The following is a 15,170-nucleotide window of genomic DNA, read 5'->3' as shown; positions in this document are numbered from 1 at the left end:
GTTTAAAAATTAAGTTAAAATACTACAATTTTAAACAATTAAAAAATTCTGAAAAAATACTGCGCAATGTGCGATTTAGTGCGCGGTGCGCTTTTCCGCATAAAAGTGCACGGCACACCGCACAGGCCATTTTGTGCGTTCGAAAATTCGCACACTCAGGTGCGAATTTTCGCACTGCACCGCACGACCTTCCCTACCTTAGATGTTTTAATCTCATTCCATTTGATTTTAATTCTTGGACGAGCGGAGAAGCGGGAGTTTCATCGATAACTACTCCACTCTGGATCGACAGTCGAGTCAATTCGTAATCGTAATCGATTCTTGGTCTGACGGAGGTGATCGTAATCGATCTCCACCGCGTGGTGAAATTCTACAATTCGCTGTTCGTCATCCTCCGATTCCTCGCGCGCCGTTCAGTTCAACCGCTCTTTTTTACCCGCTGGATCGGCTAGTTGCTTGTAATTCAGTTTTCGATCAATGGACAGCGATCTAGATGAGTACTCGCGGAAGAAAAGCAGCACTGGAAGGAAGCGCTCGGTTCCCGGTGATATCATGTACAAGGTTGATACGTCCTCTTTGTGCATATCATAAATTATATGTTTTTTTCGGTTCTTCTTCTCGTTCGATATAGTATTCGTCTACTAACGTCTTCTTTTGCCTATTGTCTAGCAATTGGAACAGTACAGAGGAAGATCTCGTTCTTTTGCGGGAGATGTGGTAAGAAAGCTTGTCGCCTCTTTTTTCACTCATTTCAATGGATTTTTCTTGGTTCCGTGAGATTCTTATGAGTTCAAAATCATAATTTTGTTTAAAGAGACCCGATGCCTGGAATCCTTATTATTAAGAAAAAAATGTAAGCAAAAATCTGGTGATGATTGATTTTTGCCTTTCAGAGTTTTATGCAAGACGATGACACTCGGCTGGAGACAACTCGAGCAAGATGTAAAAAATACGACGTTCTTGTTCACTTCGCCCATCCTTTTCTGCCGATTGAACGATTTCGTTTTTGTTCGTTTTGCAGTGTCGATTGTGCTTAAAAAACACGAAGATTTAAAAGAACGGCTTTCAAGGTAATGATTTTTCCTAGGAAACTTGTTCTAAATGGCTTGTAAAACAATCTTGTTTTCTTGGTTTGGTCTTTTGGTAAAGTATAATCTTATGGGGATAAAATATTTGACTGTGACTCGAAGAATTCTCTCAATTGTTCTAGGGACACAGACAAGATGACATTTGATCGTCTGCAAAAGGAATTTGAATTAGCCCGAGCTTCTCAGACAGAAGGTTTTTCCTCTCAGCTTTCTTCTGAGCATTTCATTATGTTCTTCCAATTCCATTTTATTCTGTCAGAGTCGTGAACATCGGCATTCTTTCAAAGCCTAATTTGACTGTTTTTTCCCAATCTAAAAAGCTGTCATCTCATATTTTCTGGGTATGACAAAAATATGATACACCCGGAGTTTACAAAATTATGTCCAACAACATCATAAGATTTTATATCTTCCAAATTTCTATATTTTCTCACGAAGCTGGGAGAAGATCAGGAGCTTCTGTTGCCCCAAGGGACCTTGAATTGCTGAAGTGTTTTATTTCATATAATTAAAATTTTGATACTCTTAAGCGAGTGGATTTATTTTAGGATTATGTTTTAATTTCTACTTGTCCTCGTGATTGGTGTGATAATCATAGTCGTACTTGTCATGCTGGTTTTTTTAGTCCATGAATTGCCTTCTCAATATTCTAGGTGCTTTTGATCATTGATTTTTTTTGAGGAGATCATGTTCATTGATATAATATGATCCCAGCTAATACTACTTCTGTTATAATTATTAATTTATGGAACTGATTTTTTGAAATCCTTTTGTGGCTCTATAAATAAACATTGATCATGTTTACTCATCCTGTGACTGTCTAGCTTCAATTTCATTACTAGATGCCGATTTCTGATATTTTACTGAAAAATAGCAATAATTCGTACAGTAAGAAATATTTTGTTGGCAGAAATATTTCTCGAGGGGGAGCAGTGGAATGATGGGCTTCTTGCCACAATCCGTGAAAGGGTACACTTATTTGATTTTTCTCTCACGAATCTTTTGACTCAATTTTAAACATTGAATGATATGTTGCCTTTTGTTAATATGTACACCATTTTCTCTCATTTTTTGTTTATTCTCGTTGATATAATATGTTTTCATATCTGATATTTTTGATATTTTTTTCTCATTTATTTTATTTCCCTTAAATCCTCTCGAAGTTAGTCGTTACGGACTGCTTGGCTTTTGCTGTCCATGATTGCCACTGAATGGTGCATTTTCCTAAGACCAGGTTCACATGGAAGCTGACAGGAAAGCCATGCCCAGCCAAGAAAGTATACCTCCAGACCCTCATTTCCTTGGAAAGATCACTTATAGAACTGGGAACAAGGTAAAAAATTTCCATCTATTATTATCATGCAAATTTTTTCTTGAGAGAAAAAAGACGATAAGCCGAAATCAATGATCAACTTGATACCATAGATATAAAAACAAAAGTTACAAGGAGGACCAACCTGGTCCCCTACGATTCATGTCCCTCTAAATCAGCATCAAACATTTCGTGAATGATGCCACCCGTTGAAGCTGTCTTCCCCACTCTGCCTCAACCATACAAGTATTTTATGGTTTTTTTTTTGAAGAAATATTCTATGGTTATTATATTTATATTTAGCATATGTATTTATTGTTGAAACAATAATTTTGAAGCTTTATGATTGAATGCCTATTCATGATAGTCATCTACTGCCAAAAAATGAAATTTAATGCAGCACTTTAATGAACTCAAATTCATAAATCTTTATTCATACTACTCGTCTGCCCTCTGAGCAGGTGATTTGTTGTCTGGAGGGTGCAAGGATTGGGATTCAGTATGAGACGTCTTTTGCTGGTAAGCTTAATTCAATGAGTTCTGAGTTTATGAGACAACTGACAGAAATATTCCTGTCTGATGTCGACAAGCTTTTATAATTAGTAATCGTCAGCATATCAATTTCTTACTTTCAATTTAATTCTTCTCAATGATTCTTTTTAAAAAAATTCTTCTCACTGAATTCTCAATTTTCGAATTTATGAGGCTGCGTTTGCATCTTTTTAGAAACTTCTCTTATAAATTAAAGAGGAGAGACGTAGTCTTTTGTACTTTATCTATTTTGAGATGCGAAGTTATGTCGATTAAGCAAATTATTTATCGGAAAAAGCCTAGTGATTTTGCATACTTCTGGAAAATCAGATGCTCTTTTAGGTCTAACGGACTAATTCTTATTAGCCTTCGTGGCATCTCAGACTCGGAGATTTATTGATATAATTTCTGGTTGTAACGTCTGCCGACATGTTTTCGCAGGAGAACCCTGTGAAATATATCATTGTGTTCTTGAAAGCAAGTCATTTCTGGAAAAAATGACGGTCGCAGAACACACAATTCCATTCTTCCTTCCGGTGAGAGAAGTGGAAAATGATTATCTATCATCCAATGCTATCGTAAGAATCCCCTCAATATTGTGTTAGTCTGTCTGCCTTCTAGTTTCTCTCCTCTGATTCTTTCCTGAAATTTGTTCCTCAATTTCCAGAAATTTATTGATTACATTGGAGACATCCTGCAAACCTATGTTGACCGAAGGGAGCAGGTTTCTTCATACCTTCTCTCTCATTCTCTCTCTCTCTCTCTCTCTCTCTCTCTCTCTCTCTCTCTCTCTCTCTCTCTCTCTCTCTAAGATAGGAATATATATGAATTAGATTCTGCTTATTTTACCAGAACCTTATTCTTTCCTTTTCTTTCTACTCTCCTCCAGGTTCGAGTCTTAAAGGAGTTGTATGGGAATCAAATCAAGGAACTATTTTGCAGCCTTTCGTGTGATTTGATAGAATTTGTGGTGGAGAATCCCATCTGGTAATCTCTCTCTCTCTCTTGCTCTATATATGTATATATATATATATCTAGTCTTTCTTTTTCAAGTTGAGTGTCTTAAGTTTTTAGCCATTTTTCTGGTTCTAGGACCAGTGGGTTGCTCTAGGGATCGACTCGGTTCTCTCAACTTGTTTATCATTATTAAAAAAAGGTCACAAAGAAGTTTTATTTATAGCAATAGTAATTCGTAATTACCTTTTTCAAGATCTATTCACTTAGTAAGATGATATTTTAACTTAAACTTGACAACTCATGTTTATATAAAAAATGAGAGCCCCACGACAAACACTTTCAAATGGATGGCTTGGGTTTATGAATTGATTGCTTGGGTTTCTCGCTTTGCGCCCGCTCGTAAACTCGCATCTTTACTTTAAATCTTCATTAAGCCAAGTTTTCTTTCTTATTTCTTTTATATATATTATATAGAATATTATGACTTCTAAAACTTTGCTACCTTGGATTAAAAGAATTGCCCACACTATATTAAAGATTCTGAAAACCAGAACTTTCATTTGTCATCCGGGTTGTAGAAGAAAGATCTTTAGCCTCTTTTTCTCCCTCTGATAAAACCCATGGAATTCAAGAACTCTCTCAAAAAACCCTTTTGGGAGATCAGAATTTTCATTTCTCATCTGTGTCGCAGCAGAGTGACCTTCAGCCTCAGATATGGAGACCTCAATTCTTCCATGCCAAGCAAGATCAGGGTGTTGACGTGGCCAGTTAACTCCAGAGTCCCCCTGGCAGCAGGCAAGGACGACGCAGCCTCTCCCATGCGGCCCGGCCCCACCCGGCTCCACTCCGCAGAGGAAGCTCTTAGACTGACAAGCCTACCCGAAGGTTTGTCACTCTTTCTCTATCTCCATCTCTATCTCTCTATCTATCCTTATCCTCATTATATCTTACATCTCCATCCATATCTATCTATGACTCTAACCTATATCTCTATCTCTATCTTTCTGTATTCTACAATTTCTCATGTTACTTTTTTCTGCTTATTCCCCAGCTTTTGCAGAGATCATCCTTGACCTGCTCCAGGCAGAACCTTTGTGCCTCACTCTTCCTTCAGCAACTTAAAGTGTAAGAACAAAGAGAGAGAAAAAGGGAGAGAGAGAGAGAGAAGCAAAAAAATTGTTGAATTATTTACGGGCCCTGCCCTTGGAATTTCGTGAATTCACTGCAGTTACAAGTCTCCACTCCCATTTATCTACAGGCAAACCTACCATAAGCCAATGCCAGTTCTAGACCTGCACACGGAGCAAAAGTCAACCCCATGGATTCCTCACAAACCCTCAAAGGTTAACTCTCACTTGCATCATACTGAAAAACATAATTTACATTAGCACGGCGTAGGATCCTCGGTCCCTGCATCAAAACCACAGGTTAACATCCAATTCCAAAATACCAGAGTCAAATGGGACAACTAACCATCAGCATAGTCGTCTCGGAGCCAGTCCTGTAAGCATACGAGAGTCTCGACAATGTCAGAGGCCGAGCTTTCACCGATTTGATCAGGCCGGGGCACCTCCACCGCTGTTGCCACTGCTGGGATTGACAAGTAGGCTCGGGCCATCTTCGATAGGACTGGGTAAACAAGAGAATTATCGCTCCACCATCTCAGCACGTCAAAGCTCTTCTGGTTCAGCGGTACGACACTCTCGCTGAGATACCGGTCGAGGTCCGACTTCACCTCCTTCAAGATCTGCTGGCTCAGGAACTGATTATACCCAATGAAGACCTCGGTCTCCTCCATGCCATCGTCGTCCTCACAGCCACCATCTTCATCCTTTTTCCCTTCCTGCCCTCGTCCCCCTGCCTCAGCCCTCATTGACCGCTCCTTGTGGTCAAAGAAGGCGGCGTCCAAGGTCCGGGCCACCTCCTCCACATACGGCGCACAATCCCGGCCATAGATCTGCTCAAAGGCGTACTCGAGGAAGAGCATCTTGAACCGGGGATCGAGCACGGTGCCGATCGCATACAGCAGCGTGCTCTCCCCCCAGTATAGATCAAATTTTGACCGTAAAGCCTGGACCATGTCATTGACAGTTGACTCCTTGAAGTCAACGTCCTGGCGGAGGAAATTGTGGACGGCGCAGATCTCATGGAGGCAGAGGTTCGATGTGGGGGACTTGGCGGCAGAGAGAACGTTGGCGGCGTTGTGGCAGATCTTGAGCAGCCTGCAGAGGAATTCAGCCTTCTTCCACTGTTCTGAAGAGGGCAAAATGGTGTAGCCTGCATCCCACTGGCCCAGAACCAAAAAGGCCCGTTTATAGTACACGGCGGAGTCAAGCATCAGGAAAGTGGAGGCCCATTGGGTGGGCACGTCCAAGGCGAGGTTTTTCTTCTTGAGCAGGCTGATTTGGGTCAACACCTGGTCAAACACTTGCTCTCTAGAGGAGGCACTTCTAATGTACTTGACGCTCTCCCGGACCGCACCAACGGCATCAGCCAGAGTTCTCAGCCCGCCCTCGGCAATCTCCTTCAGTATGTGCCCGCAGCAGCGTGGCCGATGGAGGGTGCTCTTAAAGGCGGCCGAATTCAAAGGCCCGTCGTCGCAAGTCACGCTGAAGATCTTCCCTTCAATCCCCCATTTTTCCAAGCACCTGATGATGATGGCCAGTATGGTGGGCCCCTCGGGCGGGTTCTTGATCATGGAGAAGCCTATCACCTTCCTGTTCATCCTCCAGCTCTCGTCGATGTAATGAGCAGTGATGCAGAGAAAGCTGAGATCTTGCTCTGAAACAGAGATCTTCAAGGCCAGGCTCACCTCATCACATGATCTCAAAGTTTGCTTCAGCTCTGTCTTTCCCAATTCAAACATGCTCTTGCAGTCCCCAACAATGGCTTCTCTCTGGAAAGTCCCAAACTCTGGGTTCAAGCTCTTGACAAACCTCTTAAACTCCTCTTGCTCTACCAGCTTCAATGGCAGATCATGAACGATGAGCAACTTAGCCAATTCCATCCGAGAGAGATTCTGGTCTAGTGAAGAGCTGCAGAAGCCAAGTACTGGCTTCTGGGTCTTCCTCTTCCACTGGAGCTTCTCCCTGTTCTTCGTGGGCCGGGACGACACGTGGCACGGGCTGGAGGGGGAGAGGAGCTTGCGGCAGTTCTTGGCGTGCCGGGCGATGTGGCTCGTGCCGGCCTTCGGGCCGCAGGTGAGGGACTTGTTGCAGTACTTGCAGAAGGCTCTGAGAGATCCATCTTCTAGAGTTTTGATGGTGAAGTGCTGCCAGTGTGGGGATTTGAGCTTCCTCATGGGCTTTGCCTTCTGAGGAGTGTTTCTCTCGGCTTTGTTGAATCCGTCGGCGGGGATAATGTCCATGGTCACCTGAGAGATTGATCTTGAGGTTCAAAGAGTCAATCAGGGGAAATTTTTAATCTGATTTGAATTGGTTGTGGGGAATTCGACTGGAATTGGGGAAAGTGGAATGAGTTTATCTATGGATCTCTAGCTTGGTCTACAGAAAAAAGGAGAGAGGATAAATCCACCCTTGATGACCTTTTGTCCCCGAGCAGGAACAGATTTTACAAAAAATTTGGGAGTTTGATTCAATGATTGCTGAAGAACCGATCGAAATTCAAAAAAGTAGGATGATATCCGCGAGTTCATCCAGAAAATAAGGAGAACGGAGAAATCTGACATCCATGCCTTTTTTCCAGGAGACAGATCAACGGAGGAATATATCACACAGAATTTTAACAGTTGATTAATCTTGCTGAAGAACCGATTGAATTCGGGAAAAGTCGAGATTATTCCGGCGAGTTCAACAGAAAAGTGACGGTGGAAAATTCCGCAACGGCGTCGTCGCCGACAATGCCCGGGGGAACCGATCAGTGCATGATCAAAGTTCTACAAAACTTCTGATTCATTCAAACAATTACTACAGAACCGATTCAAATTCTGGAAAGCCAGATGATATCGTCCCCAAAATTCCAAGCAGGATCTTATCGACTTCAACAAAAAAAACTAACAGGAAAGGAAAATCCCGCAAGAGTCCCCAACCACCTCTGGAGATCAATCGGCGAACGAAAAATTCGCAAAATACCAAATAAATTCGGAAAAATGAAGGCTAATTCCCTCCGGATAAACCAATCTGCACAACCGATCGAGGAGAACCAAAAAAAAAAGGAAAAAAAAGAGGACTGTGCTGACAAAACCATACCGAAAGATCGAAATTCGGGGAAGAAACAAGCGCGGGTTGCCGATTTGAATCGCCGGCCGCGAGATTTCGCCGGCGACGAGGGGCCGGGCTGAGCGGCGGGCCCGCGGGCCGGTGGAGCCGCGGGCTAGGGTTTGTTTCCCAAGAAGCCGACTCCTCTCCTGGAAAATTTTAAATTATCCTCGCTCGTTCAAATCTTTATTTATATGTTAAACCAGCTGTCGACCCGGCCCGATCCAACCGTCGACCCGGACCAGCCGGCCCATCCCGACCGGGCCCGCGGCCCGCTAACCTCCCCCCGGCCCCACAACAGTCACCAATTTTCTGACTTAAGACTCTTAATTCCTGACTTAGATTCATGAATTCTTTTATTTTATCAAAATTCTAAATCCTGCAAAATTGAGTTAGCTGTAGCCAGAAAATTGGTCAGAAAATTGACCATCTTAAACGGTAGCCGCCATCATCTTGAAAATTGGTGTAAAACAGGTTCGGGCTGGCTTTCGTCCTCGTCCTGCATCCCATTTTTTTTGGGCCGTCCTAAACTGTCTCGTCCCTGAACCGTCTCGTCTTGAACCATCTCGTCCCGGAATCCAAAATTTTACGCAGGTAGAAAAGTTTAGTGTTAGATAAAGTCTGCACACATTTCCCAAATTACACACAGACCCCACTCGTCCACACACATGACAGTCCATCAAGAGCTGATCAGATCACAAACCTCGATCTCGATCCGGTGGTCCACCTAGAGTTGACTCTCGCGTGGGTAGATAGACATGGAGCGTTGACTTTTCGATAAAAAGGGGTTTTTGCAGGATTTATAATTTTGATAAAATAAAAGAATTCTTGAATGGGGGAAAACTATTCGGTGAGTTGGACGGCTGAGATGGAGGGGATCTTCTCCCTGAGCTTCTGGGTGAGTGCCACGCGTACGGTCATTACGCCGGCGGCGGGGCCGCTGAGCCGGACGTTGACGACGGCGCCATTGATCTGGAGGAGCACAAGCTCCCCGCCTCCTGTTCCCACAAGGTAAGGTCTTATCTCCGCCAGCACCTGCATGGGCCATGCACGTTCATTCTGAATATCTCTCTCTAGAAGTCACATGGATCTAGAGATAGTCATGGGTCTAGAGACCCTCTCTCTCTCTAGAAGCAGTTGAGAGAGAGAATGTCGAGAGAGATGGAGAGATGATGAGTTCTCTTGGCAAGTTCCCAATGTATATTAATATATATATATATATATATATATCTTTCTCTGTATACCACTTGTGCCAAGATGTCGGTAGAGAGATAGAGACAGAGAGTTATATATGTATATCCACTCTGAAAGATGTTCAGAGAGAGGGGTGGATGGGTTAATGTGTGTATGAATATGCAGTGCTAGAGATGGAGCAGATGTGTTCTCAAAACGAATGGTCCATGCACACATGATCTCTCTCTTACTCCATGGCATGGGTATGAAGACAGATGAAGAGAGAGAGATCCACTCGGAAGAGGTTAAAGAGGAGAGGTGGGACAGTAAATGTATGAATGAATAAGAAGCGAGAAAGATGGAGAGCCCATGCGGCTAAATCTCTGTCTTTCTCTCTCTAGACCCAGCATGGGTCTAGAGATAGTTGGAGAGAGAGAGAGATCCAATCAATTAAACTGATCGATGGATCGATGCATGTAAATGTAAGGAGAGAAGATGAGTTCTGAAAACAAGGAATGTATCATTAGTGGATCTCTGCTTTATCTCGCTACCCCATTCATCTAAACGATGCGCAAGATGTTAAGAGATCGAGATGGATCGACATAAGCAAATGTATATGGATAGGTAGATGGAGCTGTAGAGAGGAGACTAGTTTTCAAAACAAATCGATGGGGATGTAATGGTGGCATGGTTTGAAATGAGCTGGCGAAGCATGAAATGGAGAGTTTAGAGAGATGGATTCTAGAGAGAGATGTGGGGTTTAGAGAGACTTTTTCAGGTGAATGGAGAGTTTTAGAGAGAGAGGGAGAGTAGAAAGAGAAAGACACGGAAAGGGAAAGTGGAAAAGAAGGATATAGAGATGGAGGAAGAGAGAGAGAACTCAGAGAAAGAGAGAAAGGGCAACTAGAAAAGTGGAAAGTATAGGAGATGGATGGGCAACCAGACAGGAAGAGAGAGAGAGTGAGAGAGAGAGAGAGTAGAAAGAGAAAGGAGATAGAAAGGACGACTAGAAAAGAGAGAAAGAGATGGGCATAGATGGGCAACCAAAAAGAGGGAAGATAAGAAAGATAGATAAACAAATCCAAGAAGAGAGCAGTCAGAGAAAAAGATCTAACGTCGAGTAGAAAAGAGGGATAAATAGATGGATATGGATGGTCGAGCAGATAGGAACAAGGTAAGAGAGATAGATAAATCGACGGAGAGAAAGTAGTAAGAGAAAGAGGAAAAAAGGGCGAGGGGAAAAGAGGGATATAGAGATGAATATAGACGGGCAGTAAGAGAAAGACATGTATAACTAGAGAGGGAATAGTAAGATGGATATATTTATATCGATGGATAGATAGATATAGATCGATAGACAGAAAGATAGCTAGATAGACTGATAGATAGATAGATGGATGGATGGATATATAGATAGATGCATGGATAGATAGACAGATGGATGGATGGATAGATGGATAGATGGATAGATGGATAGATGGATAGATGGATGGATAGATAGATAGATGGATAGATAGATAAATAGATATATGGTTCTCTTGCATACTCTTAAATACGGGTTTTAGTCCTTTCTCTTGCATACTTTTTGATATGGGTTTTTTATCTCTCTTTCTCTCTATGAAATTTGCATTCAAGAACAAAAAAAAAGATAGATAAATGGATACATAGATGGATAGATATATAGATGGATAGATAGATGGATGGATAGATAGACAGATGGATGGATGGATAGATAGATGGATGGATGGATGGATGGATGGATGGATGGATGGATAGATAGACAGATGGATGGGTGGATGGACAGACAAACAGCTAGATAGACAGATAGATAGATAGATGGATGGATAGATAGATGGACAGAAAGAAAGGCAGATAGACTGATAGATAGATAGATGGATAGATAGACAGATGGATGGATGGATGGACAGACAAACAGCTAGATAGATGGATAGATAGACAGATGGATGGATGGATAGATAGACAGATGGATGGATGGATGGACAGACAAACAGCTAGATAGATGGATAGATAGATAGATGGATGGATGGATAGATAGACAGATGGATGGATGGATAGATAGATGGATAGATAGATGGATGGATAGATAGACAGATGGAGGGATGGATAGATAGACAGATAGAGGGATGGATAGATAGACAGATGGATGGATAGATAGATAGATGGATAGATGGATAGATAAAAATGGGGAATTCCTGACCTTCTCGACGTTCTCGTCGTTCAATTCGAGGCCGGTTTCGGTGTCAAGAATCTGCTCGACAGACAAAATCTCGGGGATCTTATCTCTGAGACGAGTCTCGATCCCCATCTTCAGCGTCATCGCCGAGCTCGGGCACGATCCGCAAGCCCCTTGCAATTTCAAAACCACGACGAGCCCGTCGATCTCGTGGAGCGCCACGTTTCCGCCGTCCGCCATCAGACTCGGCCGCACTTCATCAAGAACAAGCTCCACGTTCTCCTCCGTCAGCGGAAGAACTCGCACGATCGAGGCTGTAGCCGCCCAACGAGCAAAATCTTCAGCAAACACCCTAATTTCGACGCAGAAATAACAACAAACACCTCATTCGCAAACGGCGGAGGCAAATTGGGTCTCAATTCCACCTACCTCCACGCAAGAACCGGCGCCCGATCCCCAAATTACCGATCTCGCGCATCTCCGGAGCGCGCCTCCAGGAAGAAATTGAGGAATTTGGGGATGGAGAGGAAGAAGGAAGAGGAATTCTGCTCGTAGCCGCGGCCATTGGCGTTTTCAGAGCTCGAGAATTCGCTGATAATCGAAGGCCAGCTCCGATTTGCTGATGAGACGACATCATCGTTCAGTTATGGCGCCGCCATTGAAGGTCTAGGGTTTGGCGGCCATGGCGATGGGATTTCTCATCTCCGCGAGGAAGACGATGATGGATAGAGTCGTGGAGAATGGGCCACGTCGTCCGATGTCCAGCTCAGGCTGAATACTGGGCCACATGAAATTATCTGACTCATCTAGAGCTGGAGGACGGATGACGTTTCGTCATCCGTCCGTTTAAATTTCGTCATCCATCATCGTCATTAGTCATTGTTTAAATTGCGACGTACGGATGACTGAACGGTTGGATTTCCGTCATTCGTCATTAATCATCCGTCATCTGTGATGACGCTTGTGATGACGATTCTTTTAATGTATTTATTAGAAAACTTAAAATTTTGTTTGATTTTTTACCGATTCAAATGTGCATTTAAATACAAATCCATTGTTGCTTTCGTAATCTAATATCGGTATAATGTATCAATTTGGTATGTCGATTGTGTAATTACTTACTGGAAGAGGAAGAGAGGCGAGAGACGGAGAGAGGGAGAGAGGCGACAGACGGAGAGGGGGAGAGGGGCGAGAGACAGAGAGAGTGAGAGAGGCGACAGCCGAAGAGGGGGAGAGCGACGACAGATGAAGAGGGAAAGAGGGGGGGGTCAAGGACATCTGTTTCATCACTGGGACGTCTGTTCCGTTCCCTTTACTTCAATGGACGATTGACAGAACGGACGATTGACAGAATCGTGAACATGACGAAAATGACAAAAAAAAATTTGTTGGACGGATTACAGAACAGAAGTCCGTTCCGTTCCGTTCCGTTCCATCCGTTCAAAAGCATCATTCTTTTCGTCCTCCAGCTGTAGACTCAGCAAGTATTTTGCACTATGATTGTCATGTCACACACATCCTAACTTTTAGAGCTTCAACCTAACCGTCTCGTCCAAAGTCCACCTCATCCCAAATAATTTTGTTCCAGTCCTGTCAATCTGGAAATTATTTGACTGAGCAAGTATAGTGCACTATGATTGTCCCGCCACACACGTCCCAACTTTTAGAGGTTCAACCTAACCGTCTCGTCCATAGTCCCGCCTAATCCCAAATAATTTTGTCCCAGTCCTGTCAATCTGGAAATTATCTGACTCTACAAGTATAGTGCACTATGATTGTCCCGTCACACGTCCCAACTTTTAGAGGTTCGTCCTAACCGACTCGTCCATAGTCCCGCCTCATCCCAAATAATTTTGTCCCAGTCCTGTCAATCTGGAAATTATCTGACTCTGCAAGTACAGTGTACGATTGTTGTCTTGTCCCACGTCCCAGTTTTTTGACATTCGTCCTAACCGTCTCGTCCATAGTCCCGCCTCATCCCAAATAATTTTGTCCCAGTCCTGTCAATCTGGAAATTATCTGACTCTGCAAGTACAGTGTACGATTGTTGTCTTGTCCCACGTCCCAGTTTTTTGACATTCGTCCTAACCGTCTCGTCCATAGTCAGCCTCATCCCAAAAAATTGTGTCCCAGTCCTGTGAATCTGGAAATTATCTGACTCGTCAAGTACAGTGCACGATGGTTATCTCGTCACACATCCTGATTTTTAGAGGCTCGTCATAACCATCTTGTCCATAGTCTGCCTCATCCCAAATAATTTTGTCCCAGTCGTGTCAATCTGGAAATTATCTGACTCTACAAGTACAGTGCACGATGGTTGTCTTGTCACATGTCCCAATTTTCAGAGGTTTGTCCTAACGGTCTCATCCATAGTCCCCCCTCATCCCAAATAATTTTGTCCCAGTCCTGTCAATCTGGAAACCATCCCGTCTCAGACATTCTCGTCCCATTTGTTCCAGGACAACTATCACGGAATAAAGGGGTACCCCTTAAAATGCTCAGCTCCCACTCAGTTTTCCCTCTCGTCCTCTCAGCTCCTGCTCGACTCCCATTATTTTGTCCTCTTTAAATCATCTGCTGTCCAAGGCCCCCAAATGGGACAGTTTTTTCATCTCATGACAAACAACGGCCCCTTTGTGAGACCGGCATAAGACTCTACATCAGTCTTTTGCCTGATCATCTAGACGGGACAATGTTTTTGCCCATGGATGAAATAACCGTCCCATTCATGACCGTACACTATAAATCACAAGTGCTTCCTCTGGGGAATTCTTGTGTCAGCCTACTGGTGTTCCCTCGTCCCCAGCCCAAGATTGATTGCCATCTTCGTCTCAATGGTTGGATGACAACATTGGTCATGATATCGGCATTCATCTTTGTCTCCTTGGTTGGATAACAAAATCAGATATCTGTGTCGGTTATATGTTTTTTTGGTATTGGACACTATGAAAAGATTCCTCCATTGATGTGAGTTATGACCCCTTGATCACTTATAGTGCCCCAAACATCCTATTGCATGTTTCCAACTGAAATGAAAAATGACTATCGAAATTGAATCGCACATCTAGAACAGACCTAAGAAAACATGATCCCATGTGGATACTTGACATGTACACCCTCTTTTAGGACTATCACAAGGGAAACAAAAACCAATATTTGCTTTATTGCATATCAAACGGGAGCTACAAGCATATAGCACGCCTTTTAGTAGTATCAATACAGTCACATGATCACAAATGCATGAATGTGATGAACCAAAAAAGTGTGTGGTACCTAATGGAATATGTAATAAAATAACTTTTCTGCCTACTGCTACTAAGTCACCTCCCCCTAGTTAATCCCGTAGTTGTTGTTGCACTAGGAACAGTTGTACCAGGTGCTAAAGCTTGGGTATTTTGTATCCATTATGCAAAGATGGGTCTTAAATGTATAATTTAAATAGAAATATAATTTAAATAATTTATTGTTTTTCTAAAAACATATAAATGTGTAACTATGCTATATGAGTCATATATATACCCTGTTTTAGTAGAATTGATATTTGTCAATGGATTTTATCAAAATTCAATTAAGTAAAACTGTTTGAAATGGTAAGAATTCATAACTTATCTGGGCTGACCGAAATTGGCCCCTTAGTATACTAAAACCCAGTGAGACTTGTTCGACAATATTTATTGCATTATGGGTAGCACACAATG

The 15,170-nt window shown here is 42.8% G+C and overlaps 3 protein-coding genes across 5 annotated transcripts; 1 reads left to right on the top strand and 2 right to left on the bottom strand.

The window, feature by feature from the left end:
- Positions 1-223: 223 nt before the first annotated feature.
- Positions 224-12,333, top strand: LOC144709458 (centromere protein O). The gene is made up of 14 exons (XM_078583013.1): positions 224-561; positions 670-717; positions 894-942; positions 1,022-1,070; positions 1,211-1,281; positions 1,999-2,057; positions 2,323-2,421; positions 2,862-2,919; positions 3,373-3,509; positions 3,599-3,655; positions 3,821-3,918; positions 4,580-4,773; positions 4,940-5,013; positions 5,147-12,333. Exons 1-13 carry the CDS (start codon positions 478-480, stop codon positions 5,008-5,010), a joined length of 1,074 nt encoding a protein of 357 aa, XP_078439139.1. The 5' UTR covers positions 224-477; the 3' UTR covers positions 5,011-5,013; positions 5,147-12,333.
- On the bottom strand, positions 5,053-8,358 carry LOC144709457 (zinc finger BED domain-containing protein RICESLEEPER 1-like). 3 transcript variants are annotated; one of them, XM_078583012.1, is made up of 4 exons: positions 8,097-8,358; positions 5,362-7,274; positions 5,272-5,298; positions 5,053-5,180 (listed from the first exon to the last, which is right to left on the bottom strand). In XM_078583012.1, exons 2-3 carry the CDS (start codon positions 7,253-7,255, stop codon positions 5,273-5,275), a joined length of 1,920 nt encoding a protein of 639 aa, XP_078439138.1. In that variant the 5' UTR covers positions 7,256-7,274; positions 8,097-8,358; the 3' UTR covers positions 5,053-5,180; position 5,272. The 3 variants fall into 3 exon arrangements, with proteins under 3 accessions (XP_078439138.1, XP_078439137.1, XP_078439136.1); XM_078583011.1 differs by having other exon boundaries at positions 5,053-5,298; positions 5,362-7,261; positions 8,097-8,357; XM_078583010.1 differs by having other exon boundaries at positions 5,053-5,298; positions 8,097-8,356.
- Positions 8,877-12,231, bottom strand: LOC144709459 (nifU-like protein 3, chloroplastic). Its single transcript, XM_078583015.1, has 3 exons — positions 11,902-12,231; positions 11,497-11,786; positions 8,877-9,140 (listed from the first exon to the last, which is right to left on the bottom strand). The coding sequence occupies exons 1-3, from the start codon at positions 12,107-12,109 to the stop codon at positions 8,949-8,951; spliced, it is 690 nt and encodes a 229-aa protein (XP_078439141.1). The 5' UTR covers positions 12,110-12,231; the 3' UTR covers positions 8,877-8,948.
- Positions 12,334-15,170: the final 2,837 nt, after the last annotated feature.

The sequence above is a fragment of the Wolffia australiana genome, chromosome 11 (genome assembly GCF_029677425.1).
Source record: "Wolffia australiana isolate 7733 chromosome 11, ASM2967742v1".
Lineage (NCBI taxonomy): Eukaryota > Viridiplantae > Streptophyta > Magnoliopsida > Alismatales > Araceae > Wolffia > Wolffia australiana.
The sequence above is the reverse complement of the archived record's forward strand: the minus strand, read 5'-3'. Positions and strand labels throughout refer to the sequence as shown.